The sequence below is a fragment of the Phoca vitulina genome, unplaced genomic scaffold (assembly GCF_004348235.1).
Source record: "Phoca vitulina isolate PV1807 unplaced genomic scaffold, GSC_HSeal_1.0 scaffold906, whole genome shotgun sequence".
NCBI classification, from domain to species: Eukaryota; Metazoa; Chordata; class Mammalia; order Carnivora; family Phocidae; genus Phoca; species Phoca vitulina.
In genome coordinates, this window is record NW_022590593.1 from 1 (window position 1) to 11931 (window position 11931).

The window sequence follows — 11931 nt, forward strand, 5'->3', positions numbered from 1 at the left end:
GCCTCGGTTTCCCCGCCAGCCGCGCACCCGCCGGCTCACCACCATGCCGTTGATGGAGACCCAGCAGTTGCGCGGGAAGTCCTGCAGCATGGGCACCAGGAACTGCAGACACCCGTCCCAGTGGCACAGCAGCAGCATCATGCTGATGAGATTGCAGATGCGCATGACCGCGCTCGCCAGGTCGTAGGTCATGTGGAAGATCTGCGGGGCGGGGCGGGGCGTGAGGGTCCCCTCCGGCCGCCGCTTCTCCCGTGCAGGGGCAGGAGGAGGACGGGGCGCCCAGGAGAGACCTATGTGCCCCGACAGCTGCCGCAGGCGCCCCCGCCGCCCTTGAGGTTAGCAAAATGCCGTAGACGAGAGCGTGGCCCGGGTCGGCCGCCCGCTCCCCTCCCAGGCCCGCCGCCTCTTCCCCAGGCCCGGTCCCCACCCGCCTCCGCCCTCGGAGCCTTGGGCAGCCCTGAAAACCGGGGCGGGGGAGGGGGCGACATCGCCGGGCGCGGGCTGGAGGACATGGGCGGCAGGAGTCGGGTGACTCTCAGTGCTGATCGGGTCCCGACTTCGGGAAGAGGGGCGTGATGTCGCTCCTGGGAGCCGAGGGGGCTGTGGTTCCTCCTCTTACAGGGCACAATGAAGGGAAGGGGCGCGAATGCGTCACGTGACCCGCCCCGCGGACCTCCCCCCCGACTCCACGCATGTCTCCCCCGCCCCGCGTGGCTCTGCCCCTGGCCCTCGCAGCGCCCCCAAGACCCCCCTGGCGGGCGCACCTGCCCACACCTGGCGCCCTCCGCCCCGGCCCGCGACCTCGCGCGCGCGCACCTCCTCCCACTGGTGGATGTAGCGGATGAGGCGCGACAGGCGCAGCAGCCGCAGGAGGCTGAGGATCTTGGTGAAGCGCACGATGCGCAGCGCGCGCGCCGTCTTGTAGACCTCGGAGTCGATGCCCTTCTCCACGATGAGGAAGATGTAGTCCACGGGGATGGAGGACACGAAGTCCACCACGAACCACGTGCGCAGGTACTTCTTCTTGATCTTCTCGGGGTCCAGGATGATCTCCGTGTTGTCCTCAATCACGATGCCCGTACGGAAGTTCAGCACCAGGTCCATGAGGAAGAATGTGTCCGAGACCACGTTGAACACGATCCACGGGGCCGTGGTCTCGTCCTTGAAGAAGGTGATGCCCACAGGTATGATGATGAGGTTTCCCACCATGAACAGCAACATGGTGAAGTCCCAATAGAACCTGGGGGCGAGGCGTGGGCTGTCACGCCTCCAGGCCGTTGCCCACGCCCAGCCCTCTGCCAGGCTAGCCGTCCCCACCTCACACCTGCACCTTCAAGAATCCAGCCCAGACCTCGCCTCCTCCAACAAAGCCAAGACTTTGGCCTTGAGTCACAGTTAGTGTGTACCCCACCTCCAGGAAGCCCTCCCACCCCCAGACAGCACCCCACTGCCCACTGGGCTCCCCCAGCCCGGGTCCCTCCTGCTGGCCCAGCTCCCACCTTCCCTCCTGGAAGAAGCAGGAGACCTGGCAGAGCCCAAGAGATGGCCCCAAATTTGGTTACATGTTTCCCATGACCAAAAAGGTCCAATATGTGAGACCAAGGGTTAGCGCCAAAAAAGGGGGCAAAGGAAGGGGAGGGGAAAAAAGCGAGGAGGAGGGGGCAGCTGGGGTGACCGGGAGTGGGGGGAGCAGGGGCTGGGGGGAGCAGAGCAGGCAGGATCTGGAGTACTCCATCTCTTTCTGGAGAACCTGGGCTCCCGCGTGAGGGCAGAGAAGGGGGACCCTTGGGGGTGGGAGGCAGCAAGGAAGAGGCCAAGGCCCCCCAGGAGCTGCAGGGCTGCCTGAGGAGCTGAGAGGCAGGACATTTAATGTGACAAATTCACCTGAAAACGTGAAGACTGGTTGATCCCACTCCCAAATACCCCCAAGGCAGATACAAGTCCCTGGGGTCAATTCAAAACTCCACCTGGGAAGTGCTCTCAGAGAAAGGCCTGTCCATGCAAGGGGCATCTGTCGATGGCTGGGCAGGTGCTCTGAATAAAGCATGGGGACCTACGGGTGCTGCAGTCGGCCCCACACGGACAGATGCCCAGCACAGAGCCATCAAGAAAACACAAACCAAAACTACTCCGAAGGAAAACTGTTCTGGGCGCCTGGGTGGCTCAGTCGTTAAGCGTCTGCCCTGGGCTCAGGTCATGGTCCCAGGGTCCTGGGATCAAGTCCCACATCGGGCTCCCTGCTCAGTGGGAAGCCTGCTTCTCCCTCTCCCACTCCCCCTGCTTGTGTTCCCTCTCTCGCTGTGTGTCTGTCTGTCAAATAAATAAATAAAATCTTAAAAAAGAAAGAAAGAAAGAAAGAAAGAAAGAAAACTGTTCTGTTGGTTCCTCAAAACTGTAAACAGAGGGGTGCCTGGGTGGCTCAGTCAGTGAAGCATCTGCCTTCAGCTTGGGTCATGATCCCGGGGTCCCAGGGATCGAGCCCCGAGACCAGCTCCCTGCTCGGTGGAGAGCCTGCTTCTCCCTCTGCCCCTCCCGCCACTCATGCTCTCTCTCTCTTTCAAATAAATAAATAAATAAAATCTTTTAAAAAATGTAAACAGAATTACTGTCTAACCCAGCAAATCCACCCCAAGTATGAACCCCAAGAACTCAGATAACCACACAGCACGTTCACAGGATCACGATTCACAACAGCCAAAGAGGGAAGCTTCAGTGGGTCCGTGGATACACACACAGCCCCCCACACATGTGCGTGTCCCCCGGCCACGGATAGGAGCGAGGCGCCCACACGTGCGGCCCCGGGGACGGACCCCGAGCCCACGACGCTCAGGGAGGGAACCAGACACGGAAGGCCACACGGGGTGTGAGTCCACGTGGGTGACACGTCCAGAGCAGACCCGTCCACGGACAGGAAGGGGGCTCGTAGGGGCCGGGGGCTGAGGAGCAGGGAAGGGGGAGAAGGTGGGTGAGGGAGAGTTTTTGTTTGGGAGGGTGACAGAGTTCCAGACGTGGATGGTGGTGATGGTTGCACAACATTGTGAATGTACTTAATGCCATTCAGTTGTACTTTTGTAAATGATTAAATGCCAACCTCTATGTTTTATATATATCGACACTATAAAAAAAACACAAGGAAAACTCAGACCACGGGATGGGGGGTCTCAGGGATGAGCAGATGCCCCAGATCCGGGGTCTGAGCCCACACACCCTGTCTAGATTCAGGCAAAGGAGGGTCTCGAATTCTGAACAGAGTCATTTATTTTATTTTGCCCTTACTTAACACTGCAGGGAGCAACCCCCACCCCCAGATCACATCAGCCCCAGGCAGGTGTGTGCAGGGCTCTCCCATGGGCCGGGTGCCCCCCCATCATGGCTGGGGGCCCCACATGCATTTAGAGAAGGCTCGATCACACATGGGCAGGACAGGGCTCCTGAGGACCCTCAAAAGCTGCCACTCCCTGGCTCCTCCTCCTGGATGGATAGAGGAGGAGACTGAGGTTCCCAGGGGTGGGGGATTCGCCCAGATGAGCACAAATAAATGAGAAGCCATGAGACCCAGCCCTGGCTGGGCCACAGCGAGCTCCCTGTTCTGGGAGCCACTGGAAGCTCCTTTCTGGAAGGGAGGACCTATTAACACCATGCGTGCGGGGTGACCCAGGAGTTCCACTTCAGGGAAGTGATCCCAAGGAAACTGTCCAAGAGGAAGAGAAAAAATTAAAAACCAATTTGTACCAAGATGTTCACAGTAGCTCAGTCTTCGAGAGCCAAACGCTGGAAGGCACCCAACGTCTGACACCTTGGCGGAAACAGCCAGACCTGGGTTGACACCCAGTTCTCCGCCTGGGGGCAGGTGTCACAGTGGGTAGGTCCCACGGCGCCGGGGCCCCCACTCTCCCCTCCATCAGGGAGGAGCCGGGGGTGGCAGCCTTTGAGGGCTCTCCGGGGGCCTGGCCCACCCACACCTGGGGGGGAGCCCTCTCTGAGTGGATGTGAGGACCCGGGCTGGGATGGGAGAGCCTGGGGATGCAGGGGAAGACCTCGAGGGAACTAAATGGATGCACATGATCTGGGGGTGGGGATTAAGGGCAAAATCCAATAACTGCTCAAAATTCAGTTCCTTTCCTTTGCCTGAATCTAGCCAAGGCATGGGAACCGGGATTGAGGGGCCCCACCTGCCTGCTGCCCCAGCACTTCCACCGTGGTCGAGCTTCTAATCCCACCCCACACCCTCTGTGAACTGAGACTTGCCCTCCTCCCCAACTTCGGGGCACAGGCCCTGGGACAAAGCAAGCAGGAAAGAGTAACTGAGAAGGCCAGAGGGCCCAGAAACCTTTGGGGTAGGTGCCTAGAAACCAGGAGAGGGCCTAGAAACCATGGGGTGGGGGGGATGAGAAACCACCAGGAGGCCTAAAAACCGGGGCAGGGGGAGACTAGAAACTACCAGGGAGAGCCTAGAAACCATGGTGGGGGGGACCAGAAACCACCAGGGAGAGCTTAGAAACAATCTAAATGGCTGGAGTGTGAGGGCCTCCTTCACAGACATTCTCTCCCTTGACTTATTTTTTTTTAGTTTCTGTGTTTTATTTTTATTTTTCATTTTTTAAAAAGTTTTTTTTTTAATTTATTTGACAGAGAGAAGGAGAAATCACAAGCAGGGGGAGCGGCAGGGAGAGGGAGAAGCAGACTCCCTGCTGAACAGGGACCCTGACACGGGGCTCGATCCCAGGACCCTGGAATCATGACCTGAGCCAAAGGCAGATGCTCAACCAACTAGGCACCGCTCTCTCCCTTTATTCTTGGGTGGGGGTTAGGGGCAGGCATCACACTTCTGCACTCACAGACCACAGAGGTGACCCCGCCAGGGAGTGGGGGCAAAGAGTGGAGACCCAAGCCTGCCGCTCCCAGGACCTGTCCTCAGTTCTCTGCCTGCCTGTTTAGGGTTAGGGTCAGGGCTAACCCTCTTGCAGGCCTGGAGCCCCATCTAGAGCCCCTGGTCCCTGGGGAATGACCGCTGGCCCTGCCACTTGGAGCAGCCTATTCTCCCAAGCTGGCTGGTGTCCTCTGGGTTTATGAGGAGTTGGAACAGAATCAGGGGGCTGGGGAGGGGTTCTGAGGCAGCTCTGGGGCAGAATGGCTCAACGCCTGGGCCATCACTAGGGTGACTCACCTGGTCCAACCGGGATGCCCCCACGTGGGCCCAGAGTCCTGATCCTTGTCCCCTCCAGCCCTCCAGTCCCCCTGGAAGAGGGCAGGAGGAAGAAGAGGGACCCTGTACACACCTACCAAGGGAAACCTGAGGACAGGGGCAAAGGATCCAGGCAGGGGACAAAGGACACCCCCCACCCCCCGCCCCGGCCAGACCCCGACCCCTACCCTGACCTCGCTCCTGGGCTGCATGGCCTGGGACTAATCTCTCTCCTCTGAGCCTCAGTGCCTCATCTGCCTAGATCCTTCCCTCGTTGGGCCATCCAGGCATGACTGGGGTGCAGGGACCACAGGGGCCCCACTGGGCAGGCCCCTGGCGCACAGTCAGCTTTCAGCCACCCAGGGCCTTCAATGACTGTAATTCAATCCCATATTTTAAAATCTTTCCTGACAAATAACAGTGAGGCCCCAGGGGGCCCCCGCTTCTGTGGGAACACCCAGGTCCCTACGTTGTGTCTCCAGCGCAGCCCCGGATGGCAGCAGCGGCCTCGTTCACAGAGAAAGGCAGGATCAGCCCGGAGAGACGCCGCTGGGACGATCAATAGTCTCCCAGGGAGTGCAGGGCTCTGACCCCAGCCTGGGCCTGCAGCTGGGAGAGGGTCCCAGAGCCCTGTCCCAGGCGCAACCCCACACACCCGCGTGGGCACGGGCCTTCAGCGGGGGTCCCGGAACTGCCACCACCCCAGGCCCGGTTCTTGCGGGAGCAGTTGCCCTTCCTTTCTCTCAGCTCAGATGGAGAATCCAAGGCACGGTGAGAGCTGAGTGAGAGAAGCCAGGTGCCCACACTTCTCCAGGCCAGAGATCAGGGCCCCTTCCAGTAGCTGACAAGCGGCCTCCACCAGGACCAAGGAGGGGCAGGGTCAGATGGGGGCTGGCGAGCAAAGGCACCCTCCCCCCACCCCTCCCCACCCCTCCCCACCCCTCCCCACCCCTCCCCACTCCTCCCCACCCCGCAGGATCCCAGCTCCAGGAATTACAGATCAGGCAAATCTGAGGGGATTAGGGCCGAGGTCGGTGATTAAGGGCGAGCAGGGGCTGGAGGATTAGAGTCTGAGCCCTCCGATGAAGAGTCACAGATCCAAGTCGAGTGTCCGGGATTAGGAAAGGGAGCCCTCAGGGGGTGAGCCCGAGACAGGGCAGGCTGTGGGGGGCAGGGAGTATGCTAGGCACCAGGACACCTGGTGACCACACAGACCCAGCTCTCCCCTGGCACCGTAGCCCAGAATAGGGGAGACGGGCATTCCACATAAACAGATAAGTGAATGGGATGCTCCAGAGGGTCACTCCTTAGCCAGAGTGGGTGGGGAGGGCTTCTCAGAGGGTGTGGTACTTGGGCAGATGATGGAGAAGTAGCTGTTTGGCAGCGTTCAGGGGACCCTGCGCCCCAGGTGGAGGAAGCCCAAGTGCAAAGGTCCTGTGGCTGCAGTGGGATGTCCCCTCTCATGGCCGGCCAGGTGGCCTGGTGCTAGAGCAGGGGTGAGAGGAGATGGGTGAGGGCGGGAGCCAGGCTCTGTGGGGCCTTGGGAGGCTTTAAGTGAGAGGGAAAGACGGACAACTGTGTATCTTGGGAAGCTGGTGCTGGCAGTGGGAAGGTCAAGAAGGGGGCAGAAGGCGGCGTCCAGGAGGGAGATGCGGTGGCCTGCGCTGGCTGGATTTGGCATAGGCTTCTTGATGGGGGAAACTAGGCAGGGTGTGCCCCCCCCACCCTAAGCAGACCCCTGGTCCTGTGAAGGCCCCATGATGTTGAGGCCAGGGGCTTGAAGACATGAAGTTTTTAAAGCAGGGAACAGAAATTCCAAATTCTGGCAGGAAGCCCCTACAGAGAGGAGGGGGACCTCAGCCACAGCTGGTTCCTTCCCCTTCCTTCCCATGGACCATGGAGCTTCCTTCCTCCTACCAGGTGGGCCCTGGGGAAATGGATTTGTCCCCTGTCCTTAACCCACCCCACGAGCCTCCGTGCTGGGTCTGGAGCCAGAGAAAGCCTCGTCCCGCCCCTGTCCCCACCACACCCCAGATAATGCAGGATTTATTCCCATGAGCTAATGCAGGGATTTGCAGAAAGCACACTACACTGATCTGCCGCGGATCTGCCGGGCCATCTGGGGTGGGAGACAGGGGCCTCCAGCCCCATCAGTTTCTTCAAGCCAGCCCCTCCACCATCCCAGTCCCCCTGGGGACCCCAGCGGATGTGACACAGACACAGGTCAGCGTCCACTGGTCCTGGCTTTGTCTAAACGCCTCCGAGGGGCAGGAAAGGGACCAACTCATCTCTTTCCCCTCACACCAGGCCTCCCAGCAGTAGACAGTCGGGGAATATCGAACTGAAAATCAACAGCAGCAGGAGAGACTCAAGTCAGACCTTAGAGGCACTTACAGACTTGGGAACGGGTTGAAAGCCACTCACCCAAACTCTGTCTGGGGCGATGAGGACTCTTGGCCTCTGGATCAGCGCTGGTCCAGGGGAAGGGAGCAGGAATTAACTGCATTTCATTTCTTATTGTTCTGGAGGGGAGGGGCAGAAGGCCCTGGGCACTCGCTGAGGTGCTGGCCGTGGCTGTGGGCCTCCACGCAGGCCCCGTGGCCGCTCCCCTCCTCGACCTCTGGTTCTGGCGCCCGTCCCGACTCGGGCACGGACTGCAGGGTGCCCAGAAGGAACATCAAGGCTTCCGCGGCTGGACCGCTCTCTCTGTCCCTTGAACTTGGTCCTCCACCAGCTCCCCCATGGAAGCAGCTGGAGCATCTCCGCGGCCTTCTCAGTGCCGGCACCGGCGTTACCCACAGGCCCGGTTTCCCGAGTGAAGAGACAGCCTCAGAAGGGGTTGGGCCCATCCAAAACGGCCTGGGGGTGAGAGTCACCATCCCACCGGCCTCTGCTTGGGACCCGTGCGTGCCCCTCAGCGAATCCACAAACACTCCAGGCCCCAGGAAGGGACAGCGGCCTCGACGGGCCCTCGTGCCCACGGCAGGGGATGAGAGGCAAGCAAGCCATGCTGAGTGGAGTGGAAAGGCCGCTTGTGACGCAACTGGCAGGGCCCACACGCATGAGGGGGAGGGGAAGAGGGCCCAGGGGAGGCGAGGGGTGAGCTGGGAGACCAAGGGTCAGAACTGGGGGGGGGAGGGCATGCGAGGGCAAGTGGGCAGCACGTGCAAAGGCTGGTCACTCCAGGGAAGCTGGGAGAGGGGCCGGGCGGCAGAGGAAGTCAGACACCCCTTTTGCTCACACCACCACCTCTCACGTTTGGGGAAACCAAGGCAGGGAGGCCCAGAGGGGACTCAAGCCCAGCCACAGGGGCTGGCAGCAGATGGCCCCAAACACCCTCCACCACTGGGGCCTGGCCCGGGAACACGGCAGGCTCCTGCCTTCAGGCCTTTCCCCGGGACGCCCTCCCCACGCATTCCCACTTGTCAAGAACCTCCCTCCTTGAGGCCCCTGCCGATGCCCCTCGCCTCTGGAAGCCCCATGTGGCCTGGGCACAAGGAGGCGCAGCAGGGTGGGTCCAGTTCACCAGACATTAATCAGTGGCAGGTGTGCGCTGGGCCAATCTGCACGGGAACAGAGCCGGTGCTCAAGCAGGTGGAGACACCGCGGCCTTGCGCAGGGAACCTGGGGGCCGGTGGGGGCGCCTCTTTTTTTTTTTTTTATTTGACAGAGAAAGACCCAGCGAGAGAGGGAACACAAGCAGGGGGAGTGGGAGAAGGAGAAGCAGGCTTCCCGCGGAGCAGGGAGCCCGATGTGGGACTCGATCCCAGGACCCCGGGATCATGACCTGAGCCGAAGGCAGACGCTTAACTGACTGAGCCACCCAGGCGCCCTGGGCGCCTCTTTCTCTTTCCAATCCTGTACAGTGTGTGGCTATGGGCACCAGAGGGCGTGGCATCTGCCCAGTCGGGTCAGATTTAAAAGGGGCAAGCGTGGAGAAGTAGGCCCAGAAAGGCCCCTCCCCACTGCTCCGTGAGTAGTTTCTAAAAACTCACACACACATAGAAACAGAGTGAGGATCCACAGCCCAGCCCCGGCTGCCCCAATATCTCCAACAATCCCCAGAATGCCTTCTTCCTCCCATGTCTTCCTGGCCCGGGCGGGACGTGGCCAGAGGCTGGGCCGCCAGGCTGTTAAAAGCGCAGACACGGGGCCCCCAGTTTGGCCCTGACTAGCTGTGTGGCATTGGGCAAGTGGCTTTTCCTCTCTGTGCTCCCTTCTGTGAAGACCTGCAGCACCCACCTCACAGCGGACACGAGGACTGAATCAATACCAGTAAGGTGCTCCCACAGCACCTGGCCCAGGAGGACCGCAGGGAGCTTGGGGTACTGAATCAGAAGGGCCTAGAAGGGGCACATGGGGGGCTGTGGAGGCTCCACTGCATCCCAGCTTGGAAATACCTTAAGCTCTCAATTTGACAGGGTCTCCCCTAGTTCCAACTACAGGACACACTTACCACCCCCCTGCTTGCTCAACCCTATCTTACAATTTATCTGCTCAGTTCAGACCATGTGGCCTGCCCAGATTCTCACAGGTGACTATGATCAGAATGGCACAGGAACCAGGAAGCCCAGCTCCTCCCTGGCACACCCTCACCCCAGACTGAAAAGTGCCCCAGGGCCACCCACTGCTAGAGGCAGATGAGCTGGAGAAGACCCAGGGCAATGGCTACGTTCTGCAGCCACCTTCCCCTGCCCATTGTGTCCCTGAGGTCATTTCCCAGCCAGCTGACCAGGTCACATGGAGATGAGTTGAGACAGTGACCCAAGCTCTCCCAGCCCGGACCACCTACAAGGGAACAGTGCGCCCCTGTGCAGGTCAGGACCATCCAGATGCACCCCATTTGGAACCCCCCCAGGTCCCCTCTCCCCTGGCCTCTCCCAGAAAACTCAAGCCACTGGTTAAGGCTGTCTTCACCTCCCAGGAAAGGTCTGAAGGGTAAGGAGTTGGAATCCCGGTCTGTCCCTGACTTGTGTGCCCCTGGGGCCTCAGTTTCCAGAACCATCAAGCACTGGAGCTGCAGAAGGGCCAGGACAAGGGAGAATCCCACAGCCCCCCTTTCCGAGCTCTGGAGATCCCTGAGCAAGTGCACCGCGGGGTGGGGGGCTCCAAAGCAGGCGCCCGGAGAGCCTCGGGCGCTGTCCGTGGTGCTGAAACCGCGCCCGCCCTGAGAGCCAGGCTGGGCGGGCCCTGTGTAGACCCTCTGTAGCCCAACTGACCACCTCCTTCGCGGATACATAACTTCACAGACACACACACACTGTGCACACAGCCCAGCTCGTACCGACTGCCCACCGGTGTACACCTACCCCATGCACACGCACCCCATCTCTCCCCAGCACACCTACCACACAGACACACCCCTTGCGGCCCGCCTGCCCCCCAGATCACTCGGCCCATGGCCCAAAGGCCCACGCCCCCCGCAGTCACATGCTCCTGATCACACATACAGAGCCTGCCGTGATACGCACGGTTCACAATTGCAGGCCACAGGGCACGCGCCCAGGAACAAGAACCACAAACACACTCGGCCGTGACCCTGAGCTGGGCCTTGCTCTGAGCCTTTCCACGCATTAACCGCCTTAATCCATATCAACGTCTACACACCCACTGACACAGGGCACGCCACCCAGTGGCTCCGGCCGCTGCGGCTCAGAGAAGGCAGCTTGGGGACCCCAGCACCCTCAGCGCCCTGTCCTCGCGCAGTACCTAGGCCCGCGGACCCTGAACGCGCCTCCCTGAGGTGTGGGGCGCAGGTGGAGACGGTAGGAGAGGGCCTTGTTCCCTTAACCCCTTCTCCGCCAGCTTCTCCTGGACACGTCCTTCCCGGGCGCCCTTCCTTCCTCCTTCCTTCCGCTCTGCCGCCTCCCCGGCGCCCACGTTCCCCTCTATTCGTCCTCTCCGCCCCTCCGCGCTCAGACCCTGGTCCTGCGGCCGTGACGCGCGCGCATCCCGCAGGGAGGGAGATGTCAGGGTGCGTGGGAGGGGGCGCGCGGGGGTCACGGCAGGAGCCTGCGCGCGCTTCCCAGTGCCCCTCCAAGGGCGGGGCCTCGCGCGCCCAGGCCATTACCGGGCGGGTCCCGGACGCGCCCGAGGTCACCGAGGGGCCTCGAGGTCACCCTCGGGGCGCGCAGCCCCGCCCTCCCCGAGGTGCGCCAAGGACGGCCCCCGCGCGCGTCCGCTCGCGGTACCCCCTCCGCGCCGGCCGGCCCCTCCCGGTGGCTGTACCTGAAGTCGCTGTACGGGTGGATGATCCAGGCCCCCGCCGACTTGACGCGCTCCTGCTCGCGCTCCACAGCCTTCTGGCTGCCGAACATCCGCAGCGAGAACTTGTTGACGCCCGGCTGCAGGAGCGCGCCGAACTGGCGCTGCATGAAGCTGGCCTGGCTGCCGCGCGGCTCCCCCGCGGGGCCCGCCTCCTCGCTGCCAGCCTCGTCCGCCGGCCCCGGCCCCGCGCCCGAGCCGGGCGCGGGCCCCGCGGCCGCTCCGCGGCACGAGAACGACACCTTGGCCCCCCGCGCCGGGCCCTCAGGCCCCGCGGGGCTGCACTGCGGCTCACCGCGCCCGCACTCGCCGTTCGGGCTGCCCTTGGTGGTGCTCGCGGCGCCCGGGGTGCCGGGGCGGCCGCACGAGCTGTCGCGGCTGCGGAGCCGGGCCCGCGGGCGGCCCTCGTCCGTCGCCTCCGGGGGCCCCGCCTCGGCCCGGGGCGGCTGCTGGGGGGGCACGGGCCCGGGGCCCGGGGGGGG

The 11931-nt window shown here is 62.1% G+C and overlaps 1 protein-coding gene across 1 annotated transcript; it reads right to left on the reverse strand.

The window, feature by feature from the left end:
• Nucleotides 1–9: 9 nt before the first annotated feature.
• Nucleotides 10–11925, reverse strand: LOC116629442 (potassium/sodium hyperpolarization-activated cyclic nucleotide-gated channel 2; the record flags this gene model as incomplete). The annotated part of the gene is made up of 3 exons (XM_032399731.1): nt 10–201; nt 817–1240; nt 11414–11925. Coding segments are annotated over 3 exons (1128 nt in total), but the record flags the coding sequence as incomplete, so codon positions are not given.
• Nucleotides 11926–11931: the final 6 nt, after the last annotated feature.